We start from the raw sequence: 15,738 nt of genomic DNA, 5'->3' as shown, positions 1-15,738 counted from the left end.
AATAAATAAATAAATTTCCACCTTGTAGTGGAACTTGGATCTTCTCCAATGATATTTGACCATCAAAGTTGATATCCCACAATCCATGGTCCTCCAATGATCATTAAATATATATATATATTTTTTAATAAAAGATGATCATTAAATATTAGAAAGAAGATCCTGAATCATTGTAATAGGCTGTGACAAAGTCAAAGTCTCCTGCACATTAACAAGACTATCTTTCGATTGGCTCAAAGTTTGCAAACCTTGATTCAAACATGAATATCATGAGAATTTCAGGTTAATGAATCATGTTCAATCTTATTGATGAGGAAAGAATAAATAGACCAGAATCAGTTCGGTTTAAACCCAGTTCGGTCAGAACAATTGGACCAGTTCGGTCCAATCTTAGTCCGACCAGATCGGACCAAGTTAGACCGACCAGGTTAAGGTCGGTTGGATAAATATAAAGTTGAATACAAAGGTAAATCTGAATAAGATTCTAGCCAAAGAAACAGTATTCAACCAGGACTCTACTACTTGTGTTCGAGTAGGGCACAATGACTAAGAGTCAGATCACAACCAAACTAGGGTTTGAGTATCACTCGAACTCGTACGTGGGAAATCTATAAAAAGGTAAAGGAGCACAAGAGAAAGGTACGCTGAATAGAATTATCACTATTCGTATTATTATTGTTCATTACTTTCTTGCCTTCCTTAGTCGGATTTCTAACTAGATCGTCGGAGTTGAAAACTCGACCTCCACGGTCGAGCTCATCTATGCAGGTTTAACCGGCTGAAGGGACGAACAGGATTGTGCAGCAACACTTATAAATTTATCTGACATATATGACGTGTGTTAATTGGATTCAAAAAAGGAAAAAGATAAAGTTCAAAATTTCAAGCCTAATCCATAGATTATCAACTTATCCAAAAAAAAAATGTATATATATATATATATATATATGAAATAGATTATAATGTGAAATAGATTAACCTAACCGGATAACACATTTTTTTTTTGGCTATAAGAGTAATTTGTATAAAAGCGAAAAATGTTACATGTATATGCTCACTGGGATAGAGAACCCCCTCACGTCAAATAAGGAACAAAATTCACCCAAATCTTGCAACAATAGCTGCCCTGAATACTGCCAACCGTACTATTTTCATAAAATTTTTAGAGCAAATTGCACTGGCACATCAAAATAGAGGCTTTAATGCATTGACATGCACTTTATGTTTAAAAAACACATAGGTCTTATTTTGTTAGAATGATTAGTTTTATTATTGCAAAGATTATATCCTTCCAAGAAATCTTATTCTCATTTACCAAAAAAAAAAAAAGATACATTCTTCCGCCTACGAAGCTTATTTGATGAAAACATTGTTTTTGGATTTTTTTTTTCCTCCTCAGATTTTGGTAAAGGTATTTTTTTAAATTAAAGAAAAATAAACAGTAGTTTAACTGTTTCACTAACATAATTGACTAATATGTTTAATGAATTGGGGTGTTTGTGTTTTTTAAACATAAAGTGGGGTGTCAGTGCTTTAAACAACATTAGCGAATCTATCAGATGCACCTTTTCCAATAGAGTTGATGATACTTATTTCCCTTTTTGCAAAGAGATCCCCTACGCAACAGCTCTTGCTTTACTTTTTTATTTTTCTCAGGTGACCAGTCGGAAGGTGAAAGAATGCAAAGAAAAACTCTAATTTTGATAAGCAGGTCGCTTACCTTGATGGGTAAGTCTTATGTATTTATAAATAAATATGGTTGTTGTACAAGATTCGTTTACAATATTCAAATTTGAATTCAAAATTAAAAACTTGAATTCAAATTTAAAAACTTGAATTCAAACTTGAATCCAAAAATTGAATTAAAAAACTTGAATTCAAAAATCAAATTCAAACCATAACAGATCTGTTATGGTATTTCATCCCCCCTCAAACTCTGCATTGGTAAGTGCAAGAGTTTGTCTCTATGCTTGTGATGTTAAGCCCTTAGTAAACACATCTGTAATTTGATCATCTGACCGAACAAAGTGCACTTTTATGGTGTTGTTCTAAACCAAGTTTCGGACAAAATGATAGTCCACTTTTATATGTTTTGTGCAAGCATGTAGCACTGGATTTTAAGCCATTTGTGTTGTAGACACATTATCACAATAAATGTCCATTCCTCTTGGAAGTTGCACTTGTAAATCACGTAGAACATAAGAAAGCCATAGTAACTCAGATGCTGTCATGGCAAGGGATTTGTATTCAGCTTCTGTACTTGATCTAGATACTGTAGGTTATTTCTTGGAAGACCATGATAATAAATTATCTCCAAGAAAAGTGCAAAACCCACTAGTTGATCGGCGTGTGTCTGGACATCCTGCCCAATCTGCATTAGTGTAAGCAGCAATGAAAGAAAGTTGGGTTGGTTTCAAGAGAACACCAGCACCAATAGTATGCTTGACATAACGTAAAATACGTTTTGCTACTTGTAGATGATCTTCTGTGGGAGATTGCATGAACTGACACACTTGATTGACTGCATAGGAGATATCTGGTCTAGTGATTATCAGATATTGTAAGGCTCCTACTAATTGTCTGTATGGTGTTGAATCAGGTAGGGGATAACCTGTTGTTGATGATAACTTTGTTCCCACTGCAATTGGGGTTGTGCATGGCTTTGAAGTCTCCATTCCTGTAGACTTTAATAAATCGATGGAGTATTTACTTTGAGTGAGTAAAAGGCCATCTAAACTTCGATTAGCCTCAATTCCCAAGAAGTAATGCAAGTGTTCCAAATCTGTCATTGCAAGTTCTTTGCTCAGGCTTTGAATAACCTCTTGAATTGCAGCTTCATTGGCTCCTGTCAATATTATATCATCTACATATAACAACAATACTGTCATTGTACCTTGGGTTTTGCATGTAAACATGGAAGAATCTGCCACACTTTGCTTGAAACCTTCTCCTTGTAGGTATGTTTTGAATAACCTCTTGAATTACAGCTTCATTGGCTACTGTCAATAGTATATCATCTCCATATAACAACAATACTGTCATTGTACCTTTGGTTTTGCATGTAAACATGGAAGAATCTGCCACACTTTGCTTGAAACCTTCTCCTTGTAGATTTAAATCGCAGAGGAGGATAAAACCAAGTAAATCGACTGAAATCATCAATAAAAATACTATATGAATTGAATCCACTAATTGACAAAGTTTTAGTGGGACCCCACAAATCACAATGAATAAGCTATAATGGTTGAGTAGTTCGACTAACTGAAATAGAAAATGGTAATTTGTGATGTTTGCCTAGTTGGCAAGCGTCACAAATTTTATTGGATCAAAGTGTTTCAAAGGAATTAAATAAGACACTATTTCTCAAATGAGTAAGTACTGCAGAAGAAGAATGACCAAGCTGGTGATGCCAAATATCAGAAGGAGCTTTATTTCCATAAACAGCCAAAGGAGACACAGCATTGACCGAGAAAGAATGCAATTTATCTTTGACTGGACCCTTTAGTAGAGTGATGCCTGACTCCAAATCCTTAACATAGAAACCCCATGGAAAAAATTCAACAGAACAATTATTGTCAGACGGAAGTTGAGAAATGAAAATTAAATTCTTTAACAATTGGGGAACTATTAACTATTAGTATGTCATTAAGAGATAAATGATTTGAATTTGTTTTCAAAGTTGAGGAGCTTATATAAGTTATAGGGAGTTTCTTACCATCACCAACTGAAACCTGGTCTTCTCCTTTGTAAGTGGCAGATCGATGTAGCATGGCTGGATCAAATGACATATGGTCGGTTGATTTGAATCCGGTATCCACTATGCATCATTCTATGGTGTAATGTGTTGGGTATTTTGGGTACCATGTAAACCAGCGTAAGAAATGTGAGGTGGTGGATTATAATTATTTCGGCTCTGGGCATAACGGAAATAACATCTATTGGCCGAATGGCCTTGCTTAGCACATATTTGACATTTGAAGGAATTAATATTAAAGGTGTTTTGGTTTGGTCGGTTATAGGAATTTTGAGATCTTGGAGGGCCATTTGATGAATTTCAGAAGTCAGATCTAGGTGGGTTTCGATTGTTGGGTTGATAGGAATTAATACTATTATTAGGCCGATTAAATTTAGGCTGATCTGTAACAAGTAATGCAGTAGGGGAATGAGAATCAGTTAAGATTGATTAGGTGTTCCCATAGCCACGGCGTAACCGTTGCTCATGAGTAAGTAGTTTGGCCCTTAGGTCAGTAAAGGTAACGGGTGGGGTAATATTTTCCACAGTGATGATGAAAGTTAGATAATAACACTCCAAAACCATTTAATGTATATGCTATCAAGTCAGAATCATTTACCTTGTCATTGATTGCCGCTAAGGAATCAGCGATGGACTTAATTTTGTGAAGATAGTCCGTAATTGTGCTCGTTCCTTTATTGATCATCTGCAATTCACTGCGAAGATAAGTCATTTGAATAGTGGACTGTTGTTGAAAAAGTTGTTCAAGAGAATCCCATACATCTTTCGCTGTTTGAAGGCCAAGAATATGAGAAGAAAGAGACGGTGTGAGGGTGGCATTGATGCATGCTCGAACAAAATGATAATTCTTTCTCCAAGTTTGAAATGCTAGATTTGGCGTTTGAGTTTCTCCAGTAGTAACAGTTTGATTTGGTATTGATCCAGTACCATCAAGATGATGCATACGATCACAGGTAATAAAAATGGATTCTAATTGTTCTCTTCACATGAATAATTTGCTCCATCAAGCTTGATAGAAACAAGGTTGGAGAGATTGGTAATGGGGAATGGAGTGTTAGCAGTGGCCATTGAAAATATAATGTTTTGGGAAAAAAAAAAAAATCTCAAAACCTTAGCTCTAATACCATGAAAGAATGCAAAGAAAAACTCTAATTTTGATAAGTAGGTTTCTCACATTGATGGGTAAGTCTTATGTATTTATAAATAAGCATGGCTGTTGTATAAGATTCGTTTACAATATTCAAATTTGAATTCAAAATAAAAAACTTGAATTCAAATTAAAAACTTGAATTCAAAATTTGAATCCAAAAATTGAATTCAAAAGCTTTAATTCAAAAATCAAATTCAAACCATAACAGATCTGTTATGGTCTTTCAGAAGGCTTTTCGACGACTCAAACTCCTTCCACCAGTCGGTTGTGGTCCTCCAATGAAGTCACAGGCAGCAGCACAACCAGGTTCGGATCTAGATCAGAATGTTCCAACTCCAGCTAGCGATGTAATTTACATACGAAGAAATCTCTTCTCGACAGCCTCCTCACAAACAATCTTGTGAACAGCTTTGGTAAGCTATTTGGATCCAAACAAACTTGACTAGGTACTGGCATCAATTTGGCCAAGTGGGCAGCACACCCATTCATTTCCCTTACATGGTGGGAAAAACACAGTGTGTGAATTGGCAAGATAGCATCTTAAATATCTTCTAGCACCCCAAGAGCAATCCAAACACTTTTAACCTCCCTTTTGATCATTTCTAATTGCCACTACCGAGTCAACTTAATAACACAGTTACACATTTCAACATTTTAAATTATCAGTGTGTAGTCAAAATTTCCTATGATTGATCATGTATATATAATTGGGCACAAAGAAAAAATTAGAATAATAAAAATGAAGATGCCTCTTCTCCACGACATCATCGAAGAAAACAGATCCAATTTTTAAGGTCAACAACATCTTTGTGTATTCAAACTTCATACAAGAAATTGAGTTATCCATTGAGAACGGCACGACTTAGCTATGATTAGGGCTGCAATTAATAGAGTTGAATTGGTCTGGGTTTATTTAAAATCTTGGTCCTGATCTAAAATATTCTAGCTTTGCTCTTATCTTGACCTTACTCTACTGGCCAGAATAAGTTAGATATGTAACTTAACAATGGCCTTCATGTGTTCCTAGCCTGATTTTGATCCTGACCCTGAGCATATAAAGCCGAGCCATGTTAAACATTTAAACTTGACCTTGGCCTTGACCCTAACACCAATCTTAACCTCAGCCACAAACTAATAAAGCAATGAATAAGTCCAACACGTAAGTAGGGTTGGACCTGGCAGAAACAATGCCGACCCTAGTCAAACAATCAACCCTAACTCTACCTTGAGGCTCTTGACCCTAATCAAGGCTATCCAAAGGCGTCCTAGACCCACCCTCAAGGCTAAAATCTTGTGCCTAAATCTTGTTCGAGCTGAAGTTGGATAATTAGGACCAATTCAGACCATCAGGGTTAGAGTATAGAGGTATTCTTGTTGAGTCGGCTTATTTCAAATGACATTCATTTATTGGTGAATTGATCTTCCACCATTCATATATGGTGCGCGGGGATAACATTTGGCCTACATTACTAAGAGTGTCAGTCTGATATGAAACGAATATTTGGTGTGGTATCGGATAAATTTATCATATATATCATTATCATATTGAATACCAAATGGTATAAATATGTTACACCATTACCTTACCATATTTATTCAGTATAGTAGTGGAGTAATATGAATTGATAGTACCCTTCAAAAGGGGGAGTCCTGTATAACTACTGAACCAAAGAAAAGGGGATGAGTCCCTTTAGACACTTTCTGTCCTAGGTGTGGACTTGAGGAAGAGACTATTCAGGACATCATTTTTTACTACAGTCTAGCTCGAGCAGTGTGGTTCGAATCCGAGTTGGGTTTTGCAGCACCTTATAGCAACCTATCCCCCCGGGGCTTTATCAATGCCTGGAACAAGAGGGAGATGATAAATTACAAAAACAGTGGATTAAGGGGGTGGCAACAGATATGTTGGAGTCTATGAAAAAGGTCACCAATGTTCTTTTGCACTCTTTGTCATCAACTCTTTTCAAGGTAGATGCATCAAAATCTTTTTGAGACAGTCCATGGTAATCTTTGAAGGGAATGAATATCATCAATTTTTTTTTTTTCTTTTAAATTTTCTCAGAACATACCAAAACCTGAAATATTTACCCAAAAAAAAAAAAAAACTGAAATTAAAAAATTTTCATGTGAAATAAAAAAAAAAAACTTCACTTATTTTTTCACAAAAGTGTGCCATTGATTATTCAACGGATAAATAATTATGTTTTTTTTTTTGGGTTAGATAAATAATTATGTTGTTTTAATAGAATATTTGAATTATTTTGAGAAGGTTTACAATCAAAGAGAAAATTTAAGTGTAATCTACATGATTACAACCTAAATACTAAATTTTCCACAAGAAAGAATCTCTAAAAGTATAGTCCCATCAGCGTGAGACATATGGCGTCATTTATTGAAAAGTCCAGGCATTTAATTCTTAGAAGGACCACATCTTCATAGTTAGCCATTATGATTTAGGAATCTACATGATATCACCCATATTGATATAACATGTACATAGCCTACCAACATTCTTTCTCACAAAAAGGAGAGAGAGAGCTAAATTTCTCCCATCACCCACCCCTGGGGCCCCTGTATTTTGCGGTGGAAAAGCCGTTGGGATTGCAGATCTGGACTCATTTCCTACTAGGTTATGCCGCTTTCCTCCTAGTTTCATATTTATAATCCATAACTTCTCATCTTTCATGTGTTTTACCATTCGATATGAATAAGTGATTCTCCACGACCATCCATTGCTTGATGGATTTCCATGGCAATCTATCATTTGAGTAACTCTACATTAATCTAGCAATTAACTAGATCCCAGAAATGGCACAAGGTATCACTCAAACACATCAATCCCAACTCTTTTTCTCTCAACCTGAAAGAATTATATATTGCAAGAGACTCAAGTTAAGCACCACAGAGTACTTTTCGAAGCAAATTAGCTATTACTAAACCTTGATTTTCTATGTAGGCAGTTCACAAGAAAGTACTAAAACAAATCTTGCCATGATACAGCCCAGCCACTCTATTCTTCCATGTTGATCATCTAGAAAATAAGAGAAAAATAAAAAAGACAAGGCCAAACAAAAAATTGGATTGATAATGGAAAAGCTCTGTTTATCAAAAGTGTTAAACAACAAGAATAATATTTAGTTGCCTTAAAAAAAGCACAAAACACGGTTTTAAAGGTACTAAGAAACCCTAAAATGAAAATTGTAAAATTATGAAAACGCCTCTAAAAACAGAAAAATGTCCAAAAAGCCCTCAAAATGACACCCAAACATGAAAAAACTACATTGAACGAATGGATTGAATTTCAGCCTATCTTGAGTCAAAAATCCTAAGGTACCATGTACATCACAAATTTTTTTTTTAGCCTGGTCAACACAACCTCTTGTTCTTGCATGCAATTCATCTAAAGAACACAATTACTTTGCAAGGTGGACTAGGTCTTGAACTAAACGATGAATTGAAACATTTCCTCTCTTATGATTAAAATTTTACACTTAAGGAATTCAAAAATTATAATAAAAAAAATAATAAAATTTTCTTTACCAATAATAATAACAAAAAATAATCTCACTACTCCATGTTGGGTAAGGTGTCAAGTTCAAAGGAGAATCTTTTTGAAGGGTCGTCATCATTGTGGGAGGGTCGCTTAATATTTATATTCCTTGGTCCAATCATTATTCCACAAAAGCCCATGAATGCCAAGAGTAATCAACCTCTCCATTCCTATTCCAAATAAATTTTCAAAATTTCAAATAAAGTTCATTCTGTTTCATCATCTATCCCTTTCCATTTATATATATATATATATATATATATATATATATATAGCGTGTGTGGTGATCACTATTTTCTGCTCAGAGATCAATCAATATCGCGAGAGAGCAGAGAGATGCCTTGTCTGAATATCTCCACCAACGTGAGCCTGGATGGAATCGACACAGCTCCCATCTTCTCTGAAGCCATTAAAGCCGTCGCTAGTATCATTGGAAGACCAGAGTCTGTAAGTCATCTTCTCTCACATATTTTTGTTGAAGTCAGATTAACATCTTCTTCCTCCGGGCACAGATTTGGTAAGAGTCACAAACCAGAATAGACAAACAGGTATCAGATTTCTTAAACCTCGATCACCAAAATGGGTTAAATCAAGCCCATCATAGAACCCAGACTCTGATCTCTCTTTGATCTGCTAGATATGAAATATCTAGAACTCATGAGATTATCCTTCTCACGCGCACAAACAGGTCCTCAGGCCTCAGGATGGCTATCCTTGTTCAGTCAACTTAGTATCCTTGTGCTTCATTAAAATTTTTCTGAGTTTTTCTGGTGAGAAACTTGGGTTTAGTGGTGGGAAGGTAAAGATAATAAGAGCTTCTGCTGATGACATGATTGTAAATAGGAAGGTATACAGGAGGGCATGGTCCACGCGCACCATGCACCTTCTTTCTGAGTTTTGACCAGTCACTTTTTCAAAATTGCTTCCCCTTTAGAATACTCTTTCCCTTCCTCTTTAAGCTGATGATATGATTGTAAATAGTTGGAAAGCTGCAGTTAAAGGGGAGAGAGAGAACTGGCAACGGGGTTGCTTGCTCTCGAAACATATACAACAAAACACCTACTGAATTGTTGTTTCATTACAGATATATCATCCATCACATTATAAATACAAGTAGAGATAGGGATACCACCAGCGATGTAGTCCACTGAGGATTGATTATCAGTTGCAGAGCTCGGAACATAAAAAAAAATACATCCTTTGTAGGTTAAAGGGATCAGTTATAGTAAAAAGAGGAATCACAAAGAGCACCCACCCTACATTATGGGTTACTCAAAGTATTGCCTACTCAATAGGCCTAAACCTAGATCTACACATAGCATCACATTCCAGCAGCTTCTCGACACCTCAAAGATACAGGTGACATCCAATTGCAATAGTTCTACAAGGACGAAAATAAAAACAAACTATGGTTGTCCGTTGGATGAAACAACCTCACAAAATGACATTGTGAATTATTTTTTCTATTTAAGAGCATGCGTATGATTTATGTCAGCATTTCTACATATTCATCTTTCCAATTAAGGCTTATAGATTATCGTAAGAGTGCTAGTATAAACTCCATTAGCTCCCTCAATTTCTTCAGTTCCCACAATCTCTATGGACTTTTACCATCAGAAACATTTTGTGATGGCTCATTTTTAATCCATGTGGGTAGAGTAGGGCGTCTAACGTAGATTAGATGGTCCTATTAGTCCTAGCATGCAGCCACGTATACACATGTTTCACAATGAAATTTTTTGAACAATTATATCCACTTATGTTTTGAGTATCTTTCTATTCGAATCATTTGGATGAAACATACATATTGCTTTTTACTTGACTATCTTTGCATTTAAATCTCATGAGTTAAATATGGTTCTTCATATTCCTACTTTTAAATCTTGGTTATGGTTGGCTGAAAAGATTGACTATAATATCATAACACATCACAATCATTTGTGAGGTTCCTACAACAATTCAATGTGATTTGCGTTGTACATATGTTTAAAATTTTATGTTTATAGTTTATAAATTTTATGTTTATATATATTTATATTTTTATATAAATATATATATATATATATATATATATATATATATATATATATATATATATATATATATATATATATATATATATATATATATATATATATATATATATTTTGATTGTCTTTTATCGTATGGTTTTTATTTAGTCCCACATCGGGCTGAGAGGAGCTGATTAGCTCGTTTATATATAGTAAGACCTACGTAATATTACTTAGGGTTAAGGATCGAATCCTGTGCAATGCGAATCAAGCCCAAACCCTGTTATGAGGGGCTGTATATAAATCTATTTTCGAGTTCATTATTTACACTGAATTTCCGCCTCCTCTTTCTTTCTCTCTCTTCCTATTGTTATTTTGTTTAAGCTTCAAGTGTTTGTGCATATTCTTCAACAAGTTTCAAACACTTTGATGATATTTTACTCTGAAAATAGTTTCCTTTGATTTTATATAGGTTTCAATATACAAAAGGTCCCTTACTAGCTAATCAGAGTTGCAGGCATACGTCATAACATTGATATTCATCCTCAAGAATCCATTTGTACAGTCTCTGAGCCATGCTATTGAGTCAAGAAATCCATTATAAACAAATTGAGCGTCTCAAATTTAGACTTTGAAATACAAGTTTTAGAAGCCCAACAATCCAACATTCTAATTGATTTCCTTTCAAACTCTAATGGGTTATAGTGAATGTATATGCATGCAGTATGTATGGTGTTGCTGAAGGGATCGACACTCATAAACTTCAATGGAAATGATGAACCAGCAGCGTTTGGGGAGTTGATATCCATGGGAGGCATCAACTCAGCCGTAAAGAAGAAACTAATTTCAGCCATCGGCACCATTCTTGAAGCTAAGCTGTCGGTTCCAAAGTCAAGATTCTTCCTTAAAGTCTTTGACACAACAGCCATGCGTTTTGACTCCAAGATTTGAACTTCCACGCCCCCCTTTTCCTACATGTGATTTATAAGTTCATGTCAAGTTTCATACATTTCATCATAGTTGTCATGTTTGTATTTTATTTTAGTTTTTATGTTTGACATAAGGATGGAATTTGCTTTCATCTGAAGCTTTTAAAATAAGTTAAGCAACTGGGGCTGACTTAACCAAAAACAGGAGAAGATGTGAAAGTATTGTAAGAGATATCAAATATTATATAGATTTGTGCACCCTACAATGGTGTGGCTTCTTATTCATCTTTCAATATAAACTACTTGTTGTATGTGTGAATGTTGGCATTTTTATCACCCTTGTGTTCAAACACCTCTCAGAAAAGGGGAAGAGAAAAAAAAGAAAAAAATAATATATATCTATATATATATATCATATCATATATATCATAAACGTATTGTGTGAAATGGATTAAACTAACTTAACAAAACATTTCATTCTCAAGTCAATAAAACAAACATTTTAACAGAAAGAAATAATATGAAAAGGAAGTTATCGCTTCTAGACATCGTCCGAGAAATAGATTCAATTTTTAAGTCAAAGACACCTTTATCTATTCAAACTTTGTACAAGAAATTGGGTTCTTCTTTGAGAATGGTAAGACTTAGCTGTGATTAATTACGGCTACAAAAGGGTTGAATTGGTTTGGTTTCTTAAAGTCCTGATCCTGACCTAAAATACCTTAGCTCGGTTCTTATCATGACTTAATGATGTAAGACTAGATTAAATTAGACATTTAATCTGGATCTTAGCCTTTGACCCAAAATATTATGCGGGAGTTTGAATGTATAACATTCTAGTGAGTAGCACCCAACTTTGCTAATTCCAATCAATCTAAGCTTCTTTCTCTATGCCAACTGAAGCCTATAGCGAATAGGGTGCAACTTATTTAATAAAGATCAATTTAGAAGGATGAGAAATCCTCTGAAAGCCGTAGGAATCCAAGTCTAATCCATGGTGTCGTCCTACTACGAAGAGAGCAAAATAAGGGGGAGAAGGGAGTAACTAGTAAGATGAAATAAGATAATGTTAATATTCCTTTGATTTTAATCAAATGCAGGTTTCGTGGTGTAGATGGTTATCATGTCAGTCTAACACACTGAAGATCTCTGGTTCAAATCCGGGCAAAGCCAATTCATGTTTTTGATAATTCTTTTTAATTACCTTTGGTCTAAGTTGAAAATGACTAGCCAAACCAAAGTAAAAGAAAGACTTAAGAATGATGTGGAAGAGTCTTGTCAATTTAGTAATGTTGTGGAAGAATCTTGTCAACGGGAGGTATTGAATTATTCGGTGAATTGATTGCAAGGTATGGCCAAATGCAAAAGAGGGAGGGTGGTTGTGTATAGTAGACCAATGTGTTTGTTGACTTGGGTATGACCGGCTCTCTGCAGTTGAAGAAACAAAAGATTGGGAAAAAACAACATTCGGGCAAGATTTAGTAATGTTGCGGAAGAATCTTGTCAACGGGAGGTATTGAATTATTCCTATTTAGCATGCCTGGAATAAAGATGAGGTCAGTGACTCCACAGATTTTATTCAAGAAGCTTGGGTGGTGTCAAAAGGAACAGAAGATATGGAACAATGAAGCATTGGCCATCTTATGTCCTAAATTAGTAAATTACAAGAAAGACTTGCTTACTTTGAAGGGATTCCAACAACTGAAACTTCCCAAATACAAGCGAATGTAATAGCAAAAGACTTGGAACACCTCCTACAATGTGAGGAAACCTTTTGGAAACAAAAGTCTAGGATCCAGTGGCTTGATATAGGATTAAAGAATGTTGCATTCTTTCATGCAAGCATTGTCGTGGAGAAATAGGATTCTCAAATTTAAAGATGGTGAGGGAAATTGGTGTTCGTAAGAGGAGGATATTTATGAGAACTTTGCCGAATATTATGAAGACTTATTCTCCTCAAAGGAAAATGAAGATGAGGACCTAGAAGAAGCTTTGGAAGGCACCAAACTAAAGTCTTAGCTGCACATCATGAAATTTTGGTAGCTCAGAGGTTTAGGCTGTCACATCCCCCCAGCTGCCCTAACTACAATACCCGGAGGTGTGATCCACAACCCTGAAGATCTAGTTTTAGCAATCATCCTCCCACATAGCACAATAGCATAATCTTGAGCAATAAATAATCATTGTATTAATGTGATTAAAAGAATAAACAATGAATGAATATCAGAAAGATCTCAAAATATATTTAGAGTGCGGAAAATGATACCAACTTAATTAGAGTAAAAGAGTAATAAACTCTAATAGTTAAATGCGGAAGAATAGTCAACTAAAGTATTACATTTGAAGAATTAAAGAAGTCTTGAAAACATCCTAAGTACTATTCATAATATGTCTCTTTGTCAAAAAGATATTGTCCATATTCAAATACCTCCATATATAATATGGGGTACTCCAGCTCCAGAATCGGACTAATCTTGGTATGCAAAGTCATCACGTAGACATTCTTCACTGTGATGTTCGTGATCGCCAATACTCTGTATACAGTACGGATCACTCGTCGTAGTCTCGTACTCCTAGGTCTCGGCATCGTCAATACTTGTAAAACCCAGCCCTAACCTTGACCCGGAAACCTTGTTAATTGTAGGTCCGATGACCCGAAGTAAAGTAAGAAGTCAGCTTTGGGCCATCCCAGTAGAGGACTTGGTGTCTGGCTTTGAATCCATGAATGTTGATGATGAAGTTCTATTTATGGAAACTGAATCCTGATGAAGATCTAATTAGTTGATGGACTTGGAGTGCTCTCTATCTTGGTTTGAAGGCATTTCTACCTATTAGGTAAGTCACTTGACTTGTGTGCAAAACCCCTTTAAGATTGGATTTGATCTGGACCTTCAATTCCCTGTTTTGGTCTTGCTGTCGGCATTGGTCGATCGATTGGTCGATGGGCCAATCGACCAATCCACTCGACCAATGAGTCTTGTCTTTGGCAATTAGGTTGTTCTTGCTCTATTTAAGTCCAATCTCGAGTCCACTTCGTATTTGCTGCCTCCAAACTCTCTGGAACGAACCAAAGACCTCTGCAAGTCATCTCTCTTGCATCCTTGGTGTTTTCTTGACGGATCTTCGTCGAAACTCTTCTTTTTGCATCAAAAGGTATGTCTACTCTCTCTTCTTCTCCTCCATCTTTGTTTTTCTTTCCTTTTTGAGTTGAGACAGTAGAAGAGATGTTGCATTCTCTGTTGCAAACATCTCTGAACATGTTCTCATGATCATCCTAAGGATTTGAGGCTAGAACAATGATCTTAACCATGATCATTGCAAGCTTTTGAAGGAATCATGATCAAACCATGATCTAATCTCTGTTAAACTTCTAATCTGAATTCTGATCTCTTTGGATCTTCTATGTTGATCATGTTAGTAGTTAATTACTGTGTTTTCTTTCCATGATCCATAATCTATAGATTTCTAGTTGTTCTCTTCTACCATACTATGTGTTCTTCATGATGCATGGTAGTTACATATATGGTAGGTTTTATTTCCTTATTTAGATTTATACTTCTAAGCCTTATTCCATGAAGATCTATGTATGTTTTCATGATACCATTACCGAAAGCAATGATCCATCCTCCTATTGTTCTTGTCTTTGTTTTCTATTTCAAATTCATCAAGATCCATGGTTGATTTAATTATGGTAACTTTTTGTTTCCTAATTTGGATCTTGATACCTTGATTGGATTAGTGTTTTGAGGTCCCCTATTTGTTAGAATACTACTGATGTAGTCTACCCCTTGATTAGTACCCTTTTGAACCACCAAATTCGGATTTCATATCTTAAAACTCTGATTTTATAGGTTATCGTCCGCATTGGTCGACTGATTGGTCGACTGGACCACTCGACCAATCCACTCGACCAATGAGTACAAGCAACTCCAGATTTGGTCTGTTTCGGATGTTTTGATATCTTTTCTGTTAGGGATCTTTCCTAATATGTTGTATATACTTGTTTAGGACCTTCTTCTCAAGTTTGCCAAGATCTTACTTGATTTCTTAGGATTCCTTTGCGAGTTATAAAAGGTAAGGATGGTTATTTCCTTAATTACATAGATAGCATGAATCTAGTTTCTATATTTGAATATCATTGATATGATTCCTAAATTAGATTCTTACAATGATATACTACTGTTGCATAACTTTGATTACAGTAGCATTATTTATTCATGTTGAATTGATTCATGTATGATTTACTTACCAATTATATACAAGTGATTGTACTTATTGATTTCTTTCCATATATGAAGTTACCATATATGTGATGATATGAATTGATGCATGTGTATGCTTAA

The 15,738-nt window shown here is 35.3% G+C and overlaps 1 protein-coding gene across 1 annotated transcript; it reads left to right on the top strand.

The window, feature by feature from the left end:
* Positions 1 to 8,750: 8,750 nt before the first annotated feature.
* LOC149024054 (uncharacterized) lies at positions 8,751 to 11,663 on the top strand. The gene is made up of 2 exons (XM_089142875.1): positions 8,751 to 8,905; positions 11,191 to 11,663. Exons 1-2 carry the CDS (start codon positions 8,791 to 8,793, stop codon positions 11,415 to 11,417), a joined length of 342 nt encoding a protein of 113 aa, XP_088999001.1. The 5' UTR covers positions 8,751 to 8,790; the 3' UTR covers positions 11,418 to 11,663.
* Positions 11,664 to 15,738: the final 4,075 nt, after the last annotated feature.

Source organism: Hakea prostrata, chromosome 2 (assembly GCF_041222555.1).
Source record: "Hakea prostrata isolate BN-2017 chromosome 2, UWA_Hpros_2, whole genome shotgun sequence".
Taxonomy (NCBI): Eukaryota; Viridiplantae; Streptophyta; class Magnoliopsida; order Proteales; family Proteaceae; genus Hakea; species Hakea prostrata.
Note: the sequence above shows the minus strand (reverse complement) of the source record. Positions and strands in the feature narration are given on the sequence as shown.

Coding starts and splice junctions, on each gene's coding strand:
- LOC149024054 (XM_089142875.1), top strand. CDS start 8,791: ATGCCTTGTCTGAATATCTCCACCAACGTGAGCCTGGATGGAATCGAC. Junction 8,906..11,190: donor TGGAAGACCAGAGTCTGTAA/GTCATCTTCTCT, acceptor ATATGCATGCAG/TATGTATGGTGTTGCTGAAG.